The 22,707-nt window shown below is 37.4% G+C and overlaps 1 protein-coding gene across 3 annotated transcripts in view; it reads left to right on the forward strand.

Annotated features, from left to right (window-relative positions):
* Window positions 1-22,707, forward strand: part of TBC1D4 (TBC1 domain family member 4) — a 71,977-nt gene that overhangs the window by 27,679 nt on the left and 21,591 nt on the right. For 2 of the 3 annotated variants that reach the window (XM_023513194.1, XM_023513195.1), the window contains exons 8-11: window positions 2,031-2,105; window positions 4,139-4,365; window positions 17,680-17,840; window positions 19,883-20,092. In XM_023513194.1, coding sequence (XP_023368962.1) covers window positions 2,031-2,105; window positions 4,139-4,365; window positions 17,680-17,840; window positions 19,883-20,092 — 673 coding nt within the window. Of the gene's footprint in view, window positions 1-2,030; window positions 2,106-4,138; window positions 4,366-17,679; window positions 17,841-19,759; window positions 20,093-22,707 lie in introns of those variants that run through there. The other variant, XM_023513196.1, reaches the window with a different exon arrangement.

Consider the following 22,707-nt stretch of genomic DNA (forward strand, 5'->3'; position numbering starts at 1 on the left):
TTATAAGACAGATTTTACCTAGCAATTGAAATCAGTGTAACCTAATTCTTTTTGCCCTCAATGAAACCTAAATAACAGGAAAAAAAAAAAAAAAAACCAACCCTGATGTAATCCTTATACAATGTATCCATATAACAAAAACAATTGTACCACCTTATGTTTAGAAATTAGATAAACATTAGACCAGACATGGTGGCTCATGCCTGTAATCCTAGCACTTTAGGAGGCCTAGGTGGGTGGATTGCATGAGCTCACAGGTTTGAGACCACAAAAAAGGTTTTTGTCTCACAAAATAAATAAATAAAAATAAAAATTAATTTCCACTCTCCCTTTCTCAAAAGGCCCCTGGAGAATGTCCTCTACCAAAATGAGGAAGTAAACTATAATAAAAAAAAGGGGAAGACACAGGATCAAGGGAACAGAAATTCCAACAGAGGAGAGGTTCAAAAAAAATTTCCCAGATTGATAATTAGGGAAAGTACAGGAAGACTGATAGAGCAAGTCTAAATTGCAGTGAGCTCAAATTGGAGGAGGGATGCAGAGTTCTCCGTAATGGGCAGCTCAAAGAAAAAGAAAAAAATGTAATGGACAGATTGTGCTATGTTTGACCACACTGTAATCTGTTAGAGAATTTTGTAATAAATTTACTGTTGCTGAAGCAAGTCCTTAGCTCCATGAAAAACAAAGTATGAGACAGGAGCAGATGTAATCACAGTAAAATATGTAGCCCAGCTGTGAACAACATTTGCAAAGTTATAATAATCTAAGCACAATATACTGATTTAACTGAAACTCGAGATGCTACTATATCGAAGGAAAAGGGAGGAGAAAAATGTGTGTGTTGGGGGAGGGGGCTGAGGGATGGATGGTGGGAAATGGAAAAATTGAGGAAAAATTGAGACTGAAAACCAGGAAGATCAATATAAATAGTTTTAAGATTTGCTTTTGGGAAATGGGATTCAGTGGGAGAGGTGGTTGATGATGGCCATTTTTCATTATAAAGGTGATGGTGCAGTCTGACTTTTGAAACTTTGTACAGTTATTACTTTGTTTAAAAATTAAAATGGAATTTAATCTCGTCCTCCCCCCCAAATTAAACCCAAGAATATATGGAGACAAACTTTAAAGCTATAAAGTACTGTGCAGATATTATGCATTTTTTTTATTTGGCACTGGCACGTTGATCTGACTTGTATTTGTAGTCATTTGTTTTAGAACTTTTCTGTGTGTTTTAGAGTTGTGTAAAGTTCCTCCTTCTGTGTTTTGTGTTACCTTGGTAATGCGATTCCCAACCTACCTTGCTGTCCTCCTCCTTTAAGTAGTTGGGTTGTTTCCTCCCACATGAAATTAGAGCGACAGACGAGATGATCTCTTAGGTCCCTCGTAGTGAGATTATCTGTGAAGTCCACACGGCAAAGGATTAGGTGGAAAGAAAATCAATAACCAATTTGCCAATGTTGAAGCAGCCTGATATCTAGTCTTCTACAGGGAAATGACTTTATTGAAATAGTTTTGTGTTATGGAAGAATGAATGAAGCAAAATCCATACATTTTTGAATGCCATTTGCTATTTTGTTTTTAACCTGTTTTTATTATCTTATAATGTGAATTATGTTTGTAGTCTAGATTATATGAAGTTCTATGTATTAAACCATTTTTATTATAACTTTTTCATTTGTTTTGCTATATCTTCCACATCTGTAGTTCTGTGTGTGAACCACAGAGCAAATGGGGCTTTCACTGACCTTTCGGATGAATAATATGGCCACTGTTAACCAAAATCACTTAAAAAGCTTGGTATGAGTATCTAGTTATCTAATGGATGATTTAGAAATAATGAAAATAGATTGGTAATAATCCATGTATTGTGTTAGAATGGCTGTTAATACATGTGTAGCCAACGCATTTGAGTGAATCACAAAAGGATCAATTCAGTGCTAACATAAAGAGGCAACCTGAAACTGATTTTTATAGTTTTGAAGCAAAAAGTTCAATTGCATGAAGGATTTAATTTTATTCTTCTCACTCAGGGAGCTAACAGAATGAGAGGTCGGCTTGGAAGTGCGGACAGCTTTGAGCGATCTAACAGTCTGGCTTCGGAGAAGGTATCTCATGAGAGCTCTCTCTTGTTTACTGCTCATTGCCACTTAGCAAACTAAGCAACACTGATCTACTAATGTGCATATTTAATTATTTTATTAGAGATTCTTTATGGTTTTCTTTATTTCAAATTAATATGAGGGTACACATGTGTAGGTTATGTTGTTTTCAGTTCTAAGGTAACATGTAAGTTGTAATTGAGCCCTTCACTCAGGGGTCTTTATGACTTTTTAAAAAAGAAGCTGTGTCTGGGAGGATGAGACAGGTGAATTCCTTGAGCTCAGGAGTTTGAGACCAGCCTGAGCAAGAGTAAGACGCCATCTCTACTAAAATAAATAAATAAATAAATAAAACTAGCCAGGTATCATGGTAGATGCCTATAATCCCAGCTATTCAGGAGGCTGAAGCAAAAGGATTACTTGAGCCCAAGAGTTTCAGGTTTTGTGAGCTATGATGCCATGGCCCTCTACCCAGGGTGACAAAGTGAGACTCTATCTCAAAAAAATAAAAAATAAATTAAAAAAGAAGTCGTGAAGGCTTTATCATATTAGATAAGAAGATTCTGGATAGTAACATACAGCTCTTTATTCAGCTAAGCTTTCTCATGTTGGGACAGAACTCATCCCTCACAAGCTAACTGTGCTGTGCCAGGCTATTTATTTATTTATTTAAATTTTTTTTTGAGACAGGATCTCACTGTATTACCTGGGTTAGAGAGAAGTGGCATCATCATAGTTGCAACCTCAAACTCTGGGGCTTGAGCGATCCTCTTGCCTCCGCCTCCTGAGCAGCTGGGACCGCAGATGTACACCACCATGACCATCTTTTTGTATTTTTTGGTAGAGATGAGTCTTGCTGTGTTGAGCAAGCTAGTCTTGAACTCTTGGGCTCCAATGATCCTCCCACCTTGGCCTCCCAAAGTGCTAGATTACAGGCATGAGCCACCACACCCAGCCTACCAAGCTGTTTACTGTTTGGAGCTAGTATGCTTTGGAGGACAGTATCAGAGCAACTGTTGATCTAGTCGTATAAAAACGAGCCATGTAATAACTAATTACCATACTGTACCGTGATCTTTATTTTTTTTGTTTTCTTCCCATGTGCCTGTTCCCCTCATTTTTTATCTTGTTAACTGCAACATTAGGATGTTCTTTATCTCATAGACAGCTCTCAGTAGGCTTGGTTTCCTGTTTCCTGTCCTGTGCAACATGTAACCTGAGGCATATGCAACGAAGTTTTTTCATAGTGGAAAAACATTAAAATATTTTTATTCAACTTTTTATTGCTAGAATGGAGGGCTTAGTCCAGCTGTGAGTCTGTTGTCTCTAACCCATGTTCATCAGGCTAAACATTGCTCCTGCAGTTCCTGTTCTAGGAAGTACAAACAGCATACCTGTCCAAATTGAAAGATTTATGATGTCCACCCATGCAATATGAGATGCATTCCCGCATAGCTCACTTTTCATTCATTTCCTGTTTTTCACATGTTATAAAAGAAATTCACCTCAGGGAACATATAATTGGACAGAAACATCCCCAGCAAAGGAAGATACTTAGCGGGCTTTATTTTATTTTCCCAAAGGCTTAGCCATGAGATTCGGATGCTTAGGCATTGTGATACTGTTTTGACAGCACAGGAAGCGTGCGACTGATATGTCATGGAAATGAGGTGACATGTAAACACAGACTCCGCCCTCTTTGGGTCATGATCTCTTTTCATCTTTCTGACAATGAAAAAAGTAGAGAAGCTGTAGCTTCTCACCACCAAGTGTCTGGGGAAAGAATACCTTCTCTTATCATCCCTTTCCCTTTCTGGCCTATCTTCACGGATGTTGTCTTACAGCTGCTTATCAGAAGAAATGGGTTGTGGTGAGACTGATTAGCCTGCAGCATGGATTGAGTAAAAGGGGAGAAAAGAACAGTTTTGTCATGACTCAGGAGGAAGATGAGGCCCACTGTCACCTCTGAGCTCTGTGCTGTGGCAGTCCTGCCGTGACCCACAGAATAAAGGAAGACCTCCTTTCTGCTTACATTTCAGGACTACTCGCCAGGGGACTCGCCACCGGGGACACCACCGGCCTCCCCACTGTCTTCGGCTTGGCAAACGTTCCCTGAAGAGGATTCCGACTCACCGCAGTTCCGAAGACGGGCACACACGTTCAGCCACCCACCTTCAAGTTCAAAGAGAAAGCTGCATTTCCAGGACGGGAGGGCTCACGGCCTGCGCTCCCCCTTGCTGAGGCAGGGCTCCATCGAGCAGTGCAGGTGAGTCCCAGTCTTTATCCAGATGGTGACATCAGAGTCTCCTGTTACTGTGTTTGATCACTCTGGAGTCAGGATGGGTGTGATTTCATCCTGTAGCCAACTTTTGGTTTTTAGAAAATGCCATAAAATTATATTAATTTACCTTATTTACTAAGGGAAACAGGCAAGGTCAAGGCACACCCAGAGAGGAGTGGGCGGAAAGTTTTTTTTCTTTCAGCAAAATGGAGAAAACAAGATACCGTGCAGTTATTTTGTCTGAAAATCCACTGACAGCACACTACTCAGTGTCTTGATGGCCGCCCCAGAGAAACAAAGTCAGCAACTTTGAGGATAACGACAGTAGAACTTCCCGTTAGCCTAGAACAAAATAGCAGAGTTGGCTCGGCGCCTATAGCTCAACCGGCTAAGGCGCCAGCCATGTACACCTAAGGTGGCGGGTTCGAATCCCCAGCCCGGACCCGCCAAAACAACAATGACGGCTGCAACCAAAAAATAGCTGGGCGTTGTGGCGAGCGCCTGTGGTCCCAGCTACTTGGGAGGCGGAGGCAGGAGACTCGCTTGAGCCCAGGAGTTGGAGGTTGCTGTGAGCTGTAAAGCCACGGCACTCTACCCAGGGGGACAGCTTGAGGCTCTGTCTCAAAAAAAAAAAAAAAACAAAACAAAACAAAACAAAATAGCAGAGTTGAGAAAAAATCACCTAAATTACATTGATACATGAGATCTTTGGCTGTATTTTATTACACAATAAATTAAAGCTAAATATGAAAATTGTTACCAATTTACATAAAATCAGATAATATCTATAAAGATGACTATATACCATAATTGACAGGTGTTGTTCATTAGAAACGATCTTACTTGGTATTTAAAAAATAATTTGACAAAGTTGTTTGACTTTCAGTGAGAAATATTAAAGGGAGTAAGCTCAGTATTAAAGAATGATTTACTCCCTGCCTTATCGCACAGATCGGAATCTGTGTCTTGGAACTAATTTTGTTTCTCTTCTTTATCTTTGAGTTTGATAACAGAAAGCAGGGTTGGATAAGGATGGGGTTTGGAAAGAAAAGGAAAAGCAGAAATTGAAGTAAAATAAGGTGGCTCATTTTGATCTCAAGTGTTATCAAAATTTACCAGCATCCCTTTTAAGGATACAGTTTTCTTCTCATTGCTGTTTTCAGCATTATTTGAAATTATAACGTAAGATATTATGATAAGATAAAGTTAATTAAGAGAAGTAATTATCCTCAGATTTTATTTTTGCATGGGAAGGAGATTAAGTATTCATTTGTGTACCAAGGTTTTCCTAATGATCACATGGCAATTAAACTTTTTATTTTTTTTCCTAGAAAAATGACTTTTAAGACTGAAAGTCATGAATTATTTTAGACTATAAGTGATAGCTCACTTCTTTCCTACATTTTTCACATTTTGTAATGCATAAATTCAAACAGTTTCTATCCATATAAAAAGGTGCTGTTTGTCTTATTGTGAAAATGTGCCACACAAAGAATTTTCTAGATCTTGGGCTTTGGATTAAACTATAGTGGAATAATTCCAGTCTTGGGGAAAGCACATCAACATTCGTATTTGTTAAGCAAAGGTATTAGGATGGCTTCCAACAACCAAACGTGTTGTTCTTAAATATTTGGAAAGGTTTATATCTTTACAAAAGTCAGTCTTTGAACTACTGATAATCAGTTTTTCCTTCTGGAAACTTGTTTCCTGTAATTATTTGTGCCTTGCTACTTTTTTCCCTTGAAGTGTCTTTTGCATGTAAAAACAAACACTTTTCATCCTAAAGTTGTTAAGAGGTTTTTAGAGACAAACTCAGATGCTGTAGAAATATTGCATAAATGAGAAATGCAATTTGTGAAAGAGTGACCTTAGGTCATAGTCATGTAAATAGAGATGGCATGGTGTGTCCAGGCCTGAGCCTTGAAAGGAAAGATTAATAGCAAGAACCTGTTAATATGCTTTCTCATAGTAATGAAGAATTTGCAAAAATATAAATTGAGACAAATTTGCTGTGTTTTCTGTACTCAGCATTCTTCCTTCAGTTCGACGCATGCACAAGGAGAGTAATTCTTCCTCCAGCCTTCCAAGTCTTCACACTTCCTTCTCTGCCCCTTCCTTCACTGCCCCCTCTTTCCTGAAAAGCTTTTACCAGAATTCAGGTAGACTCTCCCCACAGTATGAAAATGAAATCAGGTGAGATCAGTGTTGTTTTGCAAAGCAAAATTTTCTGCAGTGATATGCTGATATGTTACTAAAAAGTGGCTGATGAATTCTGAAGTAACATTTATAAATCCTTGTGTTGGTTGTGCTTCTTCTAATATATTGGTTTCAATTTAATTAATTTTACTAAGAAAACTTTTTAAACCAGTAGTTTCAAAGTTTTTTGATGACGTGATTGCCTTTTAAAATTATATTATTTTAGATTATGTGTGTGTTTTCTGCCTTGGACCCCAGAGTATAAATAAGCTTTGTGTTGTTTGGAACACGAATTGGTTCTAACACATACTAAGCAAACTTTCCCTGATAATGCTTACTCTTTTTTTTTTTCTTCTTAGCTTTTTTAGATATATTTTATGGTACCCCAAAGTGACTGAGTGAAACATCTGTACTAATGTAATAGATACAATATATCTTTATGTATAGAGAATATTTCCTAGGCATTTCTTTGATTTTTCAATGACAGAGTTTTGAAATTTCAGTGTAAGTCACCTAGTGGGTACAGGATCACATTGACAGCAACTCTCATAGTATTGAGGGTCTATTGAATCTTGTAGAGATTCTATATTGTTTTGTTTCTTTCCCCAGTAGGGAAAATACAGTTTATTAGATGTAGTGAGTTTTGGAGAATTGCCTCTTTTTAAATTTGAAATCATACGTGATACTATATTAATCTTTCAAGCTCTTAGTGGACTATTGGCAGCCTCTGGAAAGTAGTGGGCTAAGTTGAGAACCCTTCTAAAGAAGGGGGTTGTCATTAGCTTAGAAGTTTGTGAGATTAGTTTTTGTGTCTAGCTTGACTCATTCATTATTGATGCACAGGGTTCCAGTAAATACACTTCAGTTTGTCCATCTTGCTGATGGACTTTTGAATTGTTTCTGGTTGTTTGATAATTGGCAATTCTTGTAGTCAAGGATAAAAATACATGATTTCAGCCAGCCTCCGTGCCACTAAGACCTTCTTGACATTCTTCTGGCCTGTTTTCTTTTAGATGTATGAAATTCTGAAAATTGGCATGTTAACTGTGCGACCCTCGCTAACTAGTTAAATTAGACTAATCTTCGAATTATCTCTGCGCATCTTTTGTTCACATATGCCTATTTTTCCATTCCAAGAAAGATAAATAACACTGAATTCATATAATTTTGAGTCTGAACTTCCCTCTGAATTAGCACAAAGTCATGTTCAAACATTAAATTTGATTGCTAGTGAAGAAAGTAGGTGAAAAAAATCTGTCCCTGGGCTATCAGGGACAACCTAATGGGAGAAGAAAGGAAGTTAGCGACAAAAAGAGTGTAATATATATGGAATCTGAAATGAATTTAGAAAATGAAGAATGCAGAATATATATTTTATGTACATAAATAACAGTTGGCTGTGTCTCTGTATTACTGCCTACTAATAAGAATACAATACTTTCAGACAAACCTATTTGTGGTTTCTTATTATTATGTTAACATGAGCATATGAAGAACACCAGTTTCCTTCCTGAAACAGAACTATTCCTGAAAGTGACAATTACAAATACCCATTCAGAAGGTCACAGGGTAGCCAAGAATAGGATACAGAGTACCAAAGTGGTGACTTCTTTTTAAAAAGATTATTTATAGTGTTCAATAGAAGGCTATTCATTTGCTCTCACAAGTCCCTGCTTAGTTGTATGTATAATTCTTGCCAGTAGCTTCCCAGAGCTCTCTGTGCCCTGTTCTAATAGAAGGATGTTGAAGTCAGAGGTCAAATACCCATGAATTTGGGGTTGAAAAATTACACCATTTTATAGCTCTGCTATTGAAGTGCTGTGTGGAAAACTTTTAAATTTGTAAGATCATTAACCATCATTCTGTTTTCTGTAGTTTTAAATGTTTCCTGGGCTGTGTGTATAATTCCAAAAATAAGAGAGTACTTTTTGCCTACACTTACTTATACTTTTTAGTTTGACAGCGTAAACATAAGAACTTAAAAAAAAAATGTTTCCTGTGGGCAAGCACAGCAGTCCTAAGTACACACTTCAATGGATTCTCACAGAGTGAACAATACCACTGCTTCTCCTCTGCCCCAGTCAATAAATGGAATGCCACTAGCGTCCCTGTGCCTCCTGTTTTTTCCCACCCACTTATTACCCCTATGTTGGCTTCAACTATTATCAATTAGTTTTGCCCGATTTTGAACTTTATACAAGTGGAAAATACAATATATGTATTTTTAACGAGACTTCTTTCACTCATTTGTGAGATTGGTTCCTGTTTTTATGGGCACTTTATTTTATTCATTTTTATTGTACAGTATTTCATTTAATATAGTGCAATTTATCCATTTCTTGTGAATGGACATGTGGGTCATTTCTAGGTTTTTGGCTTTGAAAACAGTATTGTCTTGCCCTCTGTATGTGGCTTTAGTTTTACATATATGTGATTGTGGAATATCTACACAATAGTCAAAGAGGGCAAAACGTATTCTTAATAGGTTGATTTCAAGTAGTAAGTCCCTTAGACATAAATTCACTCTTTACAATCATGGAGAAAGTTTTTTTTTCTGTTTATATTTTGAAATAATTTCCAATTTATAGAAAATTTGTCAAAATATTATACAATATTACTCCTGTTAACCCTTTATCCAGGTTAATCAGTTTTTAGCATTTTGCTGCATTTGCTTTGTTCTCCTCTTTGCCCCTTTTCACACACACACACACATGCATGTACATCTATATGCATTTATATATTTCTTCATTGTAAGCCATTTGTGAATAGGTGTCATGAATCATGTCCCTCTACTCTTAATACTTTAGGGTATATTTCCTAAGAATAAGTATATTCAAGAGCATGGCTTTAATACAGTAGTTTCTTAATGCTCCATCTCTTATTATCACTTGTTTCAGAGACACACGATTACCATGATATCTGGAACTATTTAGGATAATGAGGAGGGGGGTTCATAATACTATCAGTGATAATTTTCTTGTCACTTGGGAGTATAGAATCTTAGTTGAATAAAACGGATCTCTATACATAGTCGAGTTAGGGACCCAAGTGTAGGATAGGATTTAGGCTAACAATACTACTTTTAAAAAAAATGTTAATTTGGAATTTTAAATTAAGATTAGGCACCCTTCTCTGGGACCACTATCCTGAATCATTAGAAACATGTTGGATTACTGTTTTTACGCAGGCAGAGAAAAACGAGCCAATATCTTTTTAGTATTGCCTAGTAGATTTATTTGCAAAGCACTGAAGTGATAGCAGTAAGAGAATAAGTACACTATTTATTATACCTCACTTTGAATTAATTTTTCAAAATGTGATGTTATTTCATTGTTTAGTAAACTATAGTTTTATGTGATATGGTTTATTTTTAGAATGTATTTTATATGTTTATGAACTGTAGTTTATCAATAGGCATATTTGGTACTTATGATTGGTCTTCAGATTTTAAGCTTATATTTAAAAACATTATTTGTATTGAAGTTCATCGCTCAAAAGTAAACGATGGTGAAGAAAAGGTAAATGATAGTCATTACTTCTATTCACTTCTAAAATTTTTTGTTGAAAAAATATTTGTATCGATAAAGTACTTTCTGATGAAGTTTTGGTTCTAGTTCTCTTGGATGCACTGATAAAAGTCATTGTGGTTCCTTATTGAATTAATTTTACCATGACTAAATGATGACTTAGAGGAGTGACTTTTTATCCTAAATCCTGGTTTTGAACATATGTCTCTGTGTGTGCTAATGCCATTCCTTGTTTTCCTGTTGTACTAGACAGGACACTGCTTCAGAATCAAGGTGATTAGAGGCCTGAATATTTTCATGAAAAAATTCACAGATTCTTTCAATTGAATATCACCATTAGTTTAAAAAGCCATTTTGATTGTCCCCTAAATGCATGCCATCGTTCTGGGGTGCTCTGAGGTCTGTAGTAGGAAAGATGTAACCCCTGGTATAAGATCATGAGTAACCATATAAAAGGTTGATTGCAAACAAATCCTGTTTCTACTCTATTCCACATTAAAATTTCATTAGGGTTGTGCTGTGGCCTTCAATCAAAGTCTAATTTCAACATTACATTAATACAAGTTAATTTGCTAGTTGGAAGCTGCATATGCACATATGAGGAGTTTATTCCAAATGCTGGGAAGATGTAGAAATGACCATCTTGCAAAAAACATACTCAGGAAATTGAAGCTTATTTTCAGCTGAAGAGGATTAATAATCTGTTTCTGTTCATCTTAATTCCTGTCACACTGGTCACTTTGAGACACTGCTAAAGCCTTGCTGACCTCCCCTTTATCTGGACACAGGAAAACTCTTAGCACCTTATTATGGAAGGCTAACCACATCTCTTCTCTTGACTCAAGTACTTTTTTGTGGTAAACATCCAGAATCACTAGTGAAGAACTTCACTGGTTTCTACACTTTGCTTATCTCACAAGCCAAATGAAAAACATACATACCCACCTTCCTATCTGGGGATGCTAGTGTTTAGATTTCTTTGCAGCCGGAGTAAAAACATAGTATTCAAGATTGGATTCGAAAGAGATGTTCAAGGAAAAGAAAGTCCTCAGAAAATTATTTTTGGCATGTTGATAAGATAAAAAGTGACTTTTTTTAAGACTTGTGATTGACCTATACTTTTTTGTATTTAGGTATGAGACCCTTTAAATAATACTTCTTGCCTATCTTTAAACCCTACCAGTAATGTCAGAATAACCCATGCCCTTTAGTCTGGCCACTACAGGTGTAGAGTTAGGTCTGTTTATTACTAAAGAGGTCATCAGGCCTATGGTTTTCTTATTGTAATATGGCTAGATTGAACCTCAGAGAGGTTTTATATTTCACTTGATACTATTTTCTTTACCTTAGGTTATGAGAATGTGTGAATCAACCTATGAGCTACCCCAAAATATTTTAAACTTTGATGTATAGAACTTTTTTTTTAATCCATATTTTGCATGTAGATTTGTAGATTTCAGAACTAAAACTCTTTGTTCTCATCAGTGTTTCTTTTTCCACACATTATTCCACTTGCTAATCTATCCCTTTTGACTCAGAGCTCAGGTACTATATATGGATTTCCACTGGCATAATTTAACATCAGTTTTACTTAATTAGCAAAGGTTTTCCATAGGATAACAGACGTGTACCTGATTGAAGCCAAGACTTATAAACTACTAGTGCACCTGCTTCAACTATGAGTTACATTGTACTGTGAGTTCTTTAGGGACAAAAAACTAAAGTTCCATCACTGTATTGTTCCATTTAGCCTTTCTTAAGGCCATTTACAAAGAGAAAGTTTTTCTAGCTTTCTGTTAAATAGTTGCTATTGCATTAATTAAGTGTTGTTATCTATTCTGAGTTGTAATCCACTGTGATTTAGCTATAGATTTAGTCAGTGTGCAGTTACTTATCTGGACTTTACAATGCTAAGAGTTTTCATTGGGTGTTTGAGGTTTGGGGGACTGAAGGCAGTTTGCTGCTCAGCAGAACAACAACTCTGTAAAACTGGTCCTGCAAAAGAGTTTACCTTTGTGCAAAGTACATGGCCTAGCAGGAACTAAAATGATGGCATCCTCCTGAAAGTTGTTTCTCTCTAGCGGTCATTAGGGTGAACACCTTTCTTCTGTACAGGAGTCTGTAAATTAATTCTTACCAAAGCATGCAAAGTATTTAATAAAAATTCTGTGTTAACATAAGAAGTATGATATTAATTTAATATTTGATGTATAACTACTTGTTCAAGGATATATTAAAAAGCTATCCTAAAGGTTTGACAGGATCATAGCTGTATGTAGAGATAGGGTCTCACTCTTGCTCAGGCTGGTGTTGAACTCTGGGCTCAAGTGATCGCCTCCTAGCTTTTGATTGATACTGTGCCCAGCAGACTTTGAAACAGCTCTCCCAACCCACATGGTGATATGTACACATCATGTGGGATATTTTCTCTCCTTATGAAGTCATTATTTATGTTCACAGATTGTGGTTCTTGATTAATTGGTGAATGGAAGCATATCTGGAATATACCATTAAAAAATGGGTGGGAGTCTCCAAGTTGTATTTCCTTCCTAGTTATTCATCTCTCACTTTCTAAATTTTGGAGAGAAGTAATGTTGGCACATAATACTTTTTCCAAATATGTGTCTTGGGAAGGAATTTTATAAGACACAGAAGAAAAAGATTATATGGAAAAATCAGAGAATGATTATGTTTTATTTCATAATTTTTGTAGAGATGATTAAGACATCTGTATATTCTATGTTAATGGGTTTTTACTTGGTCCTCTTCCTTTTTTTGAACAAGGATATACATTTTGGGATGCAATCATTTCAAGGCAAAGAAAAGGAAGTGATACGTGTATTTACATACATTTATGTAAATATATGAAGCTCCTAGTAGTACTCTGAAGTTGTTTCTATGCTGAAATAAATGAAATTATTCCATTAAAAATGGAAAAAGAAGTACCTGACTAAAGGGCTTATTGCCAATTAGAGACTGGTTTTCCCAGAAATACGGAAGATCCTGGGAGTCCAGACAGCTTTGTTTTTGTGGTCCTATCGCGCCTAGTTAGAACTAACATAAGGAGTGTTTATATTCACCTGAGAAACTGCAGTGCCCAAGGGTCTGGGTTGTGGATCTTTTGGTTTTGAACCCTGGCTCTTTCACATATTATCCATGTGACTGTGCTCCAGTTTCTTAGCCTCTGTCTACCTTAATTTTCTCAGTAAAATGACAATAGTAAGTAATGCCTACCCTGTAAGGTTGCTGTGAAGATGAAATGAATCCATAACTTGTAAAATGTGTAAACACTCAATACCTGGAATGAAGTATGTGCTTTTTTGAATCTTAGCTTTATTATTATTATTATTTTGAACAATTCAGCCAAGGCTGGATGCATCTTCTTCATTTTTTCCTTTTTCTTTTTTTGTTTGGGATTCATTGAGGGTACAAAGAATTAGATTATACTGATTGAATTTGTTAGATAAAGTCCCTCTTATGATTGTGTCCTGCCCCCAGGTTGTTTTGTTTTTATTTTCACTTAACAAGTAGACCTTATGCTCGCATGCCTACTAAGTTTGATTAAAGGAGAAATTAAAGTGATAATTAACGTTGTAGTAACAAACTACCCAACTAAAGACACCTTGCCCCTTTATCCCAGTGTAGCTTCTAAGGCGGGGTGTAGAAATTTGGATTCAAAGTGTTTCATGTGGTTTTGATTCTTGAAATGACCACCTTAAGAATGTCAGATTGCCTACCAAGTGTAAATCAAGCAGTAAATTGCTGTAAGTTGCACTGACTACTTAAACCCTTACCTGGAACCTGACTTCTGAATATATAGTTTCTCTTACTAAATGAAACAGAGAAGCTTTTGCCTTATTTCAGCACCTGAACTGCTTTTTCAGGATGTTGTGGTTTCTTTTTTTTAGTAAAAAATGAAAGGCCAGTGATCTGTTATGTAAGTCCTTCCTTTCAGGGTAATATTACCTTATATTTTGACTATTAATTCTTGGCTTGTTACTGGCCATTCAGTTCAAAACATGGGAGGAAAATCTGTCATTGGTCAGTTTATTTATATCATAGGGCTAACCATTTAGATATAGTGAAATTTTCAAATCTGTATCAGTGGGTTGATATCTATCAGTAAGGGTATTGTAGGCACCTTTTTTATTTTTTATTACATATTAATATGAAGATACAGATGTTTAGGTTACATTGTTTCAACTCTAGGGCACAGTTCAAGTAGTACTTGACCACTCCCCCCAGGGGGTGTGCTGAACACCCTCATGTCATGCTCCTTAGGTGAGATCCTGACAGTTGCCCCCTTCCTCCTCTCTCCTACCTTTGCCCTCCTTTCTCCTTCCCCTTGCTAGACTTTATTTGTGTTTCTTTTTAAATGTGGAAGTAGGTACCTGTTTTCACAACATACTCCCCTGAAGCTTGTATTTTACAGGCAGTCATGCAACTGATACGGGTACTGCCCCGTTTTATCCTTAATACTTTCTAAACACTTGATAGGTCATTAACAGTTAATTAGAAGGTGATTTTAAAAAGATGTTTTAATTTCTGCATTAAAATATGACCATTTCAGAATCTTTACTATAGTTTCGTTTGTTAGAGCTACTAGAAAAATCAAGAGAAATGAATATTTGTTAAAATGTTACCCCTCTGAGGCATTGGAATAAGTGCTTTTGTGTAAATATATCATTTAACTTTCAAAGCTTAAATGATAAATTAGATGTGCTTATGTAGGAAGGGAACAACACCTACTAGAAAAAAAAGATGCCTTTTTCTGCTTATTAACAGTATTACTGTGGTTAATACCTACCCCTGTCATTAAGAACTCAGTTCAGGGGCGGCACCTATGGCTAAGTGGTTAGGGCACCAGCCCCCTATATGGAGGGTGGCGGGTTCAAACCCAGCCCTGGCCAAACTGCAACAACAACAACAACAACAACAACAAAAAATAGTCAGGCATTGTGGTGGGTGCCTACAGTCCCAGCTACTCGGGAGGCTGAGACAAGAGAATCGCCTAAGCCCAGGAGTTGGAGGTTGCTGTGAACTGTGATGCTATGGCACTCTACCAAGGGCAACAAAGTAAGACTTTGTCTTTAAAACAAAGAAAAAGAACTCAGTCCATACTTTTGGGAAACAAACTTATTAGGACTTTCTGTCAAAAAGACTTAAATCATGACTACCAATAAAGTGTTTTACAAAGGTGGATTTTTTACTTATTTCTGACATGTTAGCCTACCCAGTTCTTTTTCCCCTATTTCACTTAACCTTTTGAGTTAGTAAATATTTCATTTAGTTTCATAAAGTATTAATTTATTCAGTGGGTTATTATTTGTTGAGTGCTTACTCTTTACACATTACTACACTAAAAGCTAGAAATATACCTATTAACTGGGCAGTTAGCAAATACCTACCAATGAGATAGTGTTACCAAAATGAAGATACTAAGTACTTCCAGAGTGTTTATCAAGATATCACTATTATATCGAGAATATTTGAATCACAGTTTTTTTTTAAATAGGGTCTCACTGTGTCGCCTTCGGTAGAGTGCCATGACATCATAGCTCATAGCAACCTCAAACTCTTGGGCTTAAGCGATTCTCTTGCCTCAGCCTCCTAAGTCTCTGGAACTACTACCTGCCACACACAACACCTGCCTAGTTTGTTGTTGTTGTTGTTATAGTTGTCATTGTTGTTTAGCAGGTGCAGGCCAGGTTTGAACTCGTCAGCCTGGTGTATGTGGCTGGCACCCTAACCACTGAACTATGGGCTCCAAGTTTTAAAAGGGAAATAACTTGCATAAATGCTTTCCGGCTCGGCGCCTGTGGCTCAAGTGGCTAAGGCACCAGCCACATACACCCAAGGTGGGGGGATTCGAATCCAGCCTGGGCCCGCCAAACAATAATGATGGCTGCAACCAAAAAATAACCTGGGGTTGTGGCGGGCGCCTGTGGTCCCAGCTACTTGGGAGGCTGAGGCAGGAGACTCGCTTGAGCCCAGGAGTTGGAGGTTGCTGTGAGGTATGATGCCACGGCATTCTACCCAGGGTGACAGCTTGAGGCTCTGTCTTAAAAAAAAAAAAAAAAACATAAATGCTTTCCAAAGTGGAAATGAAGGTGAGCATATTTAGTATTATAGGGAATTTTAAATAGTGGACACATTAGGGTTGTAATTTTTCCAAGATACATAACAAAGAGGGGTTGACTATGTTGAGATGTCTGTATCAGCAGTGGTGCTTTCTGTAGTATCATAACACATCGTGATACTTGCTGTTTACATAGCAGCTCAGGGGTGTCTCCTTTTCTTAGCTAATCTAGAGGTAACATTTCCAGAAGATAGATCCAGAATAGAACTGAATAACTGTATGTGTGGACACATAGGGTAACTGCAGATATGACAGGCAGGTGTGAAAGTGGACCTCTCACTATTAATTGCCTCGGCACTATGGAGTCCCTTTGAGAATCTGAAAGAGTTGTGGCTTTTCTAGCTGAATGTCATTTCCAGCCTAAGTACTGAACTTCATTATTCCATCAGAAGTCCCATGTGTACCTTCTCTTGTGGGTATCACTGCTTGTAAATATTGGTATCTTCATCATTCTCTCAGGAAAACACAAAGACTGTCCAACTTCAAAATGTAAAATACTTCTGCCACTAACAGCACAATTATTTTGTAGCATCCCAGCTGCAAACACAGGTGATCTCAAACGTAATTTTGACCTTGTATAGCAGATACTCCTAAGCATAACTCACAGGGGTCTTTCCTAAGAAATGAAATTCTTAGAGCAGAGGTGCATTTCCCTATGTGAGTTTCACAGAGCACTAATGCAGAAAGACAGACATGACACCACCTTCCCCCCCAAATTGGGGGAAGTGATTTTAGGGTAGTTAATTTAAATAAGTTAGGGGATTTCTATGTGCTGTTTCTCTGTTGGAGAGTCACAGTGCATGTCGGCATATTCGGTCTCTTAAGAAGTTCTGCTATAAAGAAACCTGGTTACTATTTTTACATTTAGCCAATCCAATCTTATTTGCCCCAACATTTAAAAATACAGCACTAACAATAATCCCAAGGTTGACCATTATGCCTATATTCTGATTAATTTTTTTCATGATCCAGCTATTCGTAGCTAACAGTTCGGAGACAGGTCTTAACGGTCACAGGCAGTGAGAAGCTACCTTTATCAACCTGTAAAAGCTATAAGAAAAGCTCTGAATGAGCCTTTCATGGAATATTTACATGGTATAGAATAAGCTATTAATTTCATTTCTTTAGCAAAGTGCTAGTTCATTACTTGAGCATCCTTTGCTCCTCCTTGTAAGATCTTCTGTTCCTTGGATTAGAAGTAGAACTGGTTGGCTACTAAGGAATGAGTAGAAACAGGTGAGCTGCTCGTGACTGGGCTGTGGCCGAGACTGCACTTTCCCCAGGCTGTGGTGGCCCGGGTGACGCACCGCTCCATGTTGCCTGTGGCTTCTGCTTGCCTGTGGTGGAACTTGTGAATGGCTTGTGTTCCTATTTCATTGGTAAGTGCCACGTTATGCAGTTCTCCTTATAAGTGACATATTGATTTCCTCTCTACAGTGACGGGGAAGGGAGAAAGAGGACCTCATCGACTTGTAGTAACGAGTCTCTAAATGCGGGCACGAACTCCGGCACCCCTCGCCGCGTCTCCTGGAGGCAGCGCATCTTCCTCAGGGTTGCGTCTCCCATGAACAAATCTCCCTCAGCCATGCAGCAGCAAGGTCGGTGTGGTGCTTCCTAAGGAAGGACTCCTCCTGAGAGTCAGAGATTAGGCCGTAGAATGCAAACACGTTGCATATAAAGAGATTTGAGTGATGACAGGGGAGATACAGCGATCTCTGTACCTGGTACAATGGTTTACTTTGTAGGTATCATTAGAACACACTAGACATTCAGTCCCTGCCTGTCAAATGAATGTATGAGAGGGTAACTTTCAAAAGCCTGTGTTTGGGCCGGCTTCACAGTGCATAGGGAGCTATGCTAGTGTCAGAAAGGAAGTCCTGGGTGTTTTTATGATTGGAAAACAATGGAGTCTTTTAGAAGAGTCACACATGAAACAAAGTGACAGAAATGTTGAACAATAAATGGATATAATACACTAGGCAAATGTCAATGAGAGGATGGCACAGGAACCTCTTTTTGGATATTAGACCTCTTAGAAATTGAAGCAAAAGCATGGAAAGGGGCAAGGTCAAGGCACAATAAACAAAGCGATAATGACAGTGAGAACAGATTATGTATAATGAGACAGTCTTGAGAGCTAGAAAATCACAGAATTTTGGAGAGAAGTAAGTAGATTAAAATCTCTTGTGGGAGGTTTTAACAGATTCCTCTCTGGAAATTTAATTTAGAGAAATGAAATAAAGATGCTGTTTGAGCAACACAATTGCACAAGCTTGTCCTAATATTTACACAGAAGTTTGTCCCCTTTAGAGAAAACTCATTCATTTTCAGAACACATGGGACATGGGTAAGATGGAATTACGTACTTGGAGACAAAGATTTTTTAATAAATCCCAAATAGCCATGATCATTTATGCTAAAATTCTATGACCACAGTGCTAAAAAAAAAGGAGAAAGAAATCAAGAATCAGAGAATAATCTAAAAAAAAAAAAGACATATTTGGAAAGTGAAAACTGTACTCTTAGAAACAGTTTTAGAAAGAAGGAACAGTCTTAGGAAGAAGAAAAGACAAAGATCAGAGACCTACATATCAAAATTGAGTGGATATGAGGGGCAGTGAATAGCTGTAAATGGCTTTATCCAGCACTATGAAGGCCCCAAGTCAGATGTACTGAACGTTCAACTGAAGAAGCTAGCAGAGGGGCCATAGAGTAAACACTTAAAACAACAAAACTTAAGGAAACAAATGGTAACTGTCAGGTCAGAGGTCAATGAATTATAAAAAAAAGATTACAGGTGGTATTACCAAAGATAAAATTAACTCTGCCTAGAGTGGTCAGACAATGCTTCACAGAAATTGAGTATTTATTTCAACTCATTGCTGGGAGAATTATGTTTAGAAGGAAGGAATGGCAAAGCTCTGGAGTCATTTGAGCAAATTTTGTAGATCAGAGAATCATGAAAAGTTCCCTGTGGTGGGGGTGGACATGTAGAATGGGAGATTGAGATATGAGGCTGGAAAGTTTACTTGGGGCCAGAATCTGCAGGGATTGACATGCTATACTCAGTCATCTGGACTTTGTTTTGGGGGGATGTAAGCGGCCTCTGAAATGGCTCAATAGACGTGGTCATGTTTGTTAAGAGAGTGTGTTGCTGGAGGAGAGAGCAGAGGGAGTGTGTTCCTCAGCCAGGAGAGGAGGAGAGGCAGAGGGGAGCTGCTTTCCTGTTGATGGGCTCTGATGGTAGATGTAGACCTTAGAGGATCACCAACACCTACCCACTTAATCTTCTTGTTTTGCACAGCCAGAGAACATACATAAGCAAATTGCAGAAGTGTTAGACTCTGAGAACAGGCCAGTTCATTTTGGAGCACCTATCTTCACAGCTCTTTTTATGCAGAAAGAAGAAGTGGTGAAATGACCTATGGTTTTATTTCACCACGGCAGGGAAATCTGGAAGGGGAATTCAGTCTAGAGAATTTACTTAAAACATTTGTTCCAGAAACTAGTAGTTGCTGGGAAAGTAGCTTTGTGAAGACCTTTCAGGGTGGAAGATAAGACGAGAGAGTGCCAGTTCTAGAGAAGCGTCTGCAGTCGGGTTGCAGTTAAGGAATGCCGCTCACTCTTTTCTTCTTTGCAGATGGACTGGACAGGAATGAGCTGCTGCCACTGTCCCCTCTCGCTCCGACCATGGAGGAGGAACCGATGGTTATATTCCTGGCTGGTGATGATGACCCAGACAAGATGGAAGAACAAAAGAAATCCAAAGAGCTGAGGAGTTTGTGGAGAAAAGCTATACACCAGCAGATCTTGTTGCTTCGGATGGAGAAAGAAAATCAGAAACTTGAAGGTTAGCCATTCAGACAGGACTACGTGGTATGATGCTGTTGTTTAGGGGGTAGGTTAAACCTACCCCTCAGTCTCCCCCGTGCACACATGCTCATCTGTGGATGGTGTGCTCACTCTGAAAGAATATCTACTTGTGTGTTTTCATTTGGGAGGTAGTTATGACACAGGAAAGGTCAGCTTATGATACTTGTGTTTTTGTTTCATATAGGTTTGCATTTTAAACATTTAAAACATAAGAATCCCTTCCTTAGAGTATATTTATGTAATATAGAATTTAGGGAATATAGAATCGATGTATTTGGTATAACTGAAAGTTTAATATCATAGTACATTACTTTAAGAAAAAAAATCCTTACATATGAAAAGACAAATTTTCTTCTTTTTCAGTCTGATTTTCCATTTTCAGGTTGATTATCTTCATAATGGGAGAAATATGTTCATTGTAAATAAATTATATCTAACTCAGCTGTTAGAATGACCAATTATATAATCAGAATTCCTATTTTTTATTAATGCTGTATACATTTCTGTTGAACAAAATCATATTCAAATCATTAGATTTATAACCAAATAATTTTTAAAAGCTGTTGAGTAATTTGTAGTACTTTTTTGGCTAAGTTTATGATTATGTTCTAGAATGCATTTTTAGCCTTTGAAAGAATGGTGTAATTGACCTCAGTACGGACAAAACTGCATGCCCAGAGGTGCCCAGACTACTAAAGTCTGAAAAACGTGTACAGATGTCATTATCTTGGGCAAATCACGCAACCTAAAAGGGCCTCATTTTAGGCTTTTCATCTGTTAAGTGGAAGGTTTTGGACTAACACTTAAGTTAAACAAAAATAAAAAGAAGAAAAAGTAAAAGATTTAGCTAAAAGTGGCCCATTTGACTTTTAAGATTATTGGCAAATGTACACTAATTGCACTTTTTTCAATTTCTAGGAAAATCTAGGTTTTTCTCTCACTTGCTTTTATTGGTTGTCTTTCAAAGAGATTTTTTAGTGTAAGCATTCTTGTTTCTGAGTTCATCATCTGGCTTAAGATTTCTTTTTTCTTTCTTTCTTTTTTTAAATATTTTGAGACAGAGTCTTACTTTGTCACCCTCGGTAGAGTGCTATGGTGTCATGTCCTAGCTCATAGCAACCTCAAGCTCCTGGGTTCAGGCGATTCTCTTGCCTCAGCCTCCCAAGCAGCTGGACTATAGGAGCCTACTATAACACCCAGCTGTTTTTTAGAGAGGGGGGTCTTGCTTTTGCTCAGCTGGTCTCAAACTTATGAGGTCAAGCAATCCACCTGCCTCAGCCTCTCAGAGTGCTGGGATTATAGGCGTGAGCTACTGCTCTTGGCCCTACATAAAGATTTCTCTGACCACACCTATTACTCAATTCAGTTTTTTATTTTAACAATGTTTGGTTTGTAAGAATGCAATTTTTTAAATTCCTATTTTCTAAGCAGAATGAAAAGTACATATGATTTTCTTCTTTTCTTTAAAATTAAAAATTCAGTTGTTATTGATGTAGCTTTTAATAGTTCAGTGTGATTAATCTTATGCCCACTTAAGCTTTCAAAGATTTTGAAGGAAATTGAATTCATATTTTTAAGCATTTGGTTACATCCTTAATTTACAAATGGAAATAGAAAATTAAAAAGTGATGGTCATCATTCCCTTAAAATTTTACACTATGAAATTGTATGTATTTCAGTTGGGAGTATGTACAAATAAAATCTTACATTACGTATTAAAGGGTAGTTTTAGAATCATAGACAATTTGAAGTGGCAATGCCCTTAGAGATTGTTTAGGTAGATTCTTTATTCTTTAGCTGAGTTAGTGAAGGGCTTGGTGAGGTTAAGGTTAAGGCTAACCTAAGGTCAAACAGTGACCATTGACAGACTGGCAGAGTAAGTACCAGAACTCAGGTGCATTCATCGTGACTCTGGGACTCTTCCCAGTAAGCCACATTATTTATTGGGTATGTATGTTAATAGAAGGAAATGTAATGTTTTAATATAAATGACTACCTGGGTATTCTGAGGTCAGTTACATCGTACTATTCTACTAGGATAACAAAGGCGATGTCATTTAAAATACAGTCTTGGAAACCTTTATCAGTTTTATATTTATTTCTCTGCTAAAGTAACAAAAGATGAAAAATAGCTTAACATATTGTAATTCTAGGCAATGAATAATCATGTCTTGATGGTTCTTAGTCTTGTCTAGTTAACGAGTTGAGCAGATGTCAACTGTTCCTACTTACCATTTTATCCTCAGGGCTTACGATGGTCGGCTTATGTTATTTTAAATGAGCAATAATTTAGAGAAGATTAGAGGAAAAAAAAATTTGAGGACATATCATGCTTTATCCATCGCAAAGAAAATTATTAGTAAAGCTATTGTGTTGGGGTATGTTTGTGATTAGCTTTAATAAAACCACTCCTTTGAAAACACCATTTGGTTATCACAGAGAAATACGTATAAAGCAAATTCTGAGAAGCACGGCTGCCCTGTGTTAGAAAGCCATCTAGTGGCGTCCAGGAGGAATATTTTGTAGTGCGATTTGTCTTCTGATTACGTCTGGACTTTTAAGTGGGAAATTTTATGATTTTGCTTGAATGAC

Source organism: Otolemur garnettii, unplaced genomic scaffold (genome assembly GCF_000181295.1).
Source record: "Otolemur garnettii isolate 467f Iridium unplaced genomic scaffold, OtoGar3 scaffold00036, whole genome shotgun sequence".
Lineage (NCBI taxonomy): Eukaryota > Metazoa > Chordata > Mammalia > Primates > Galagidae > Otolemur > Otolemur garnettii.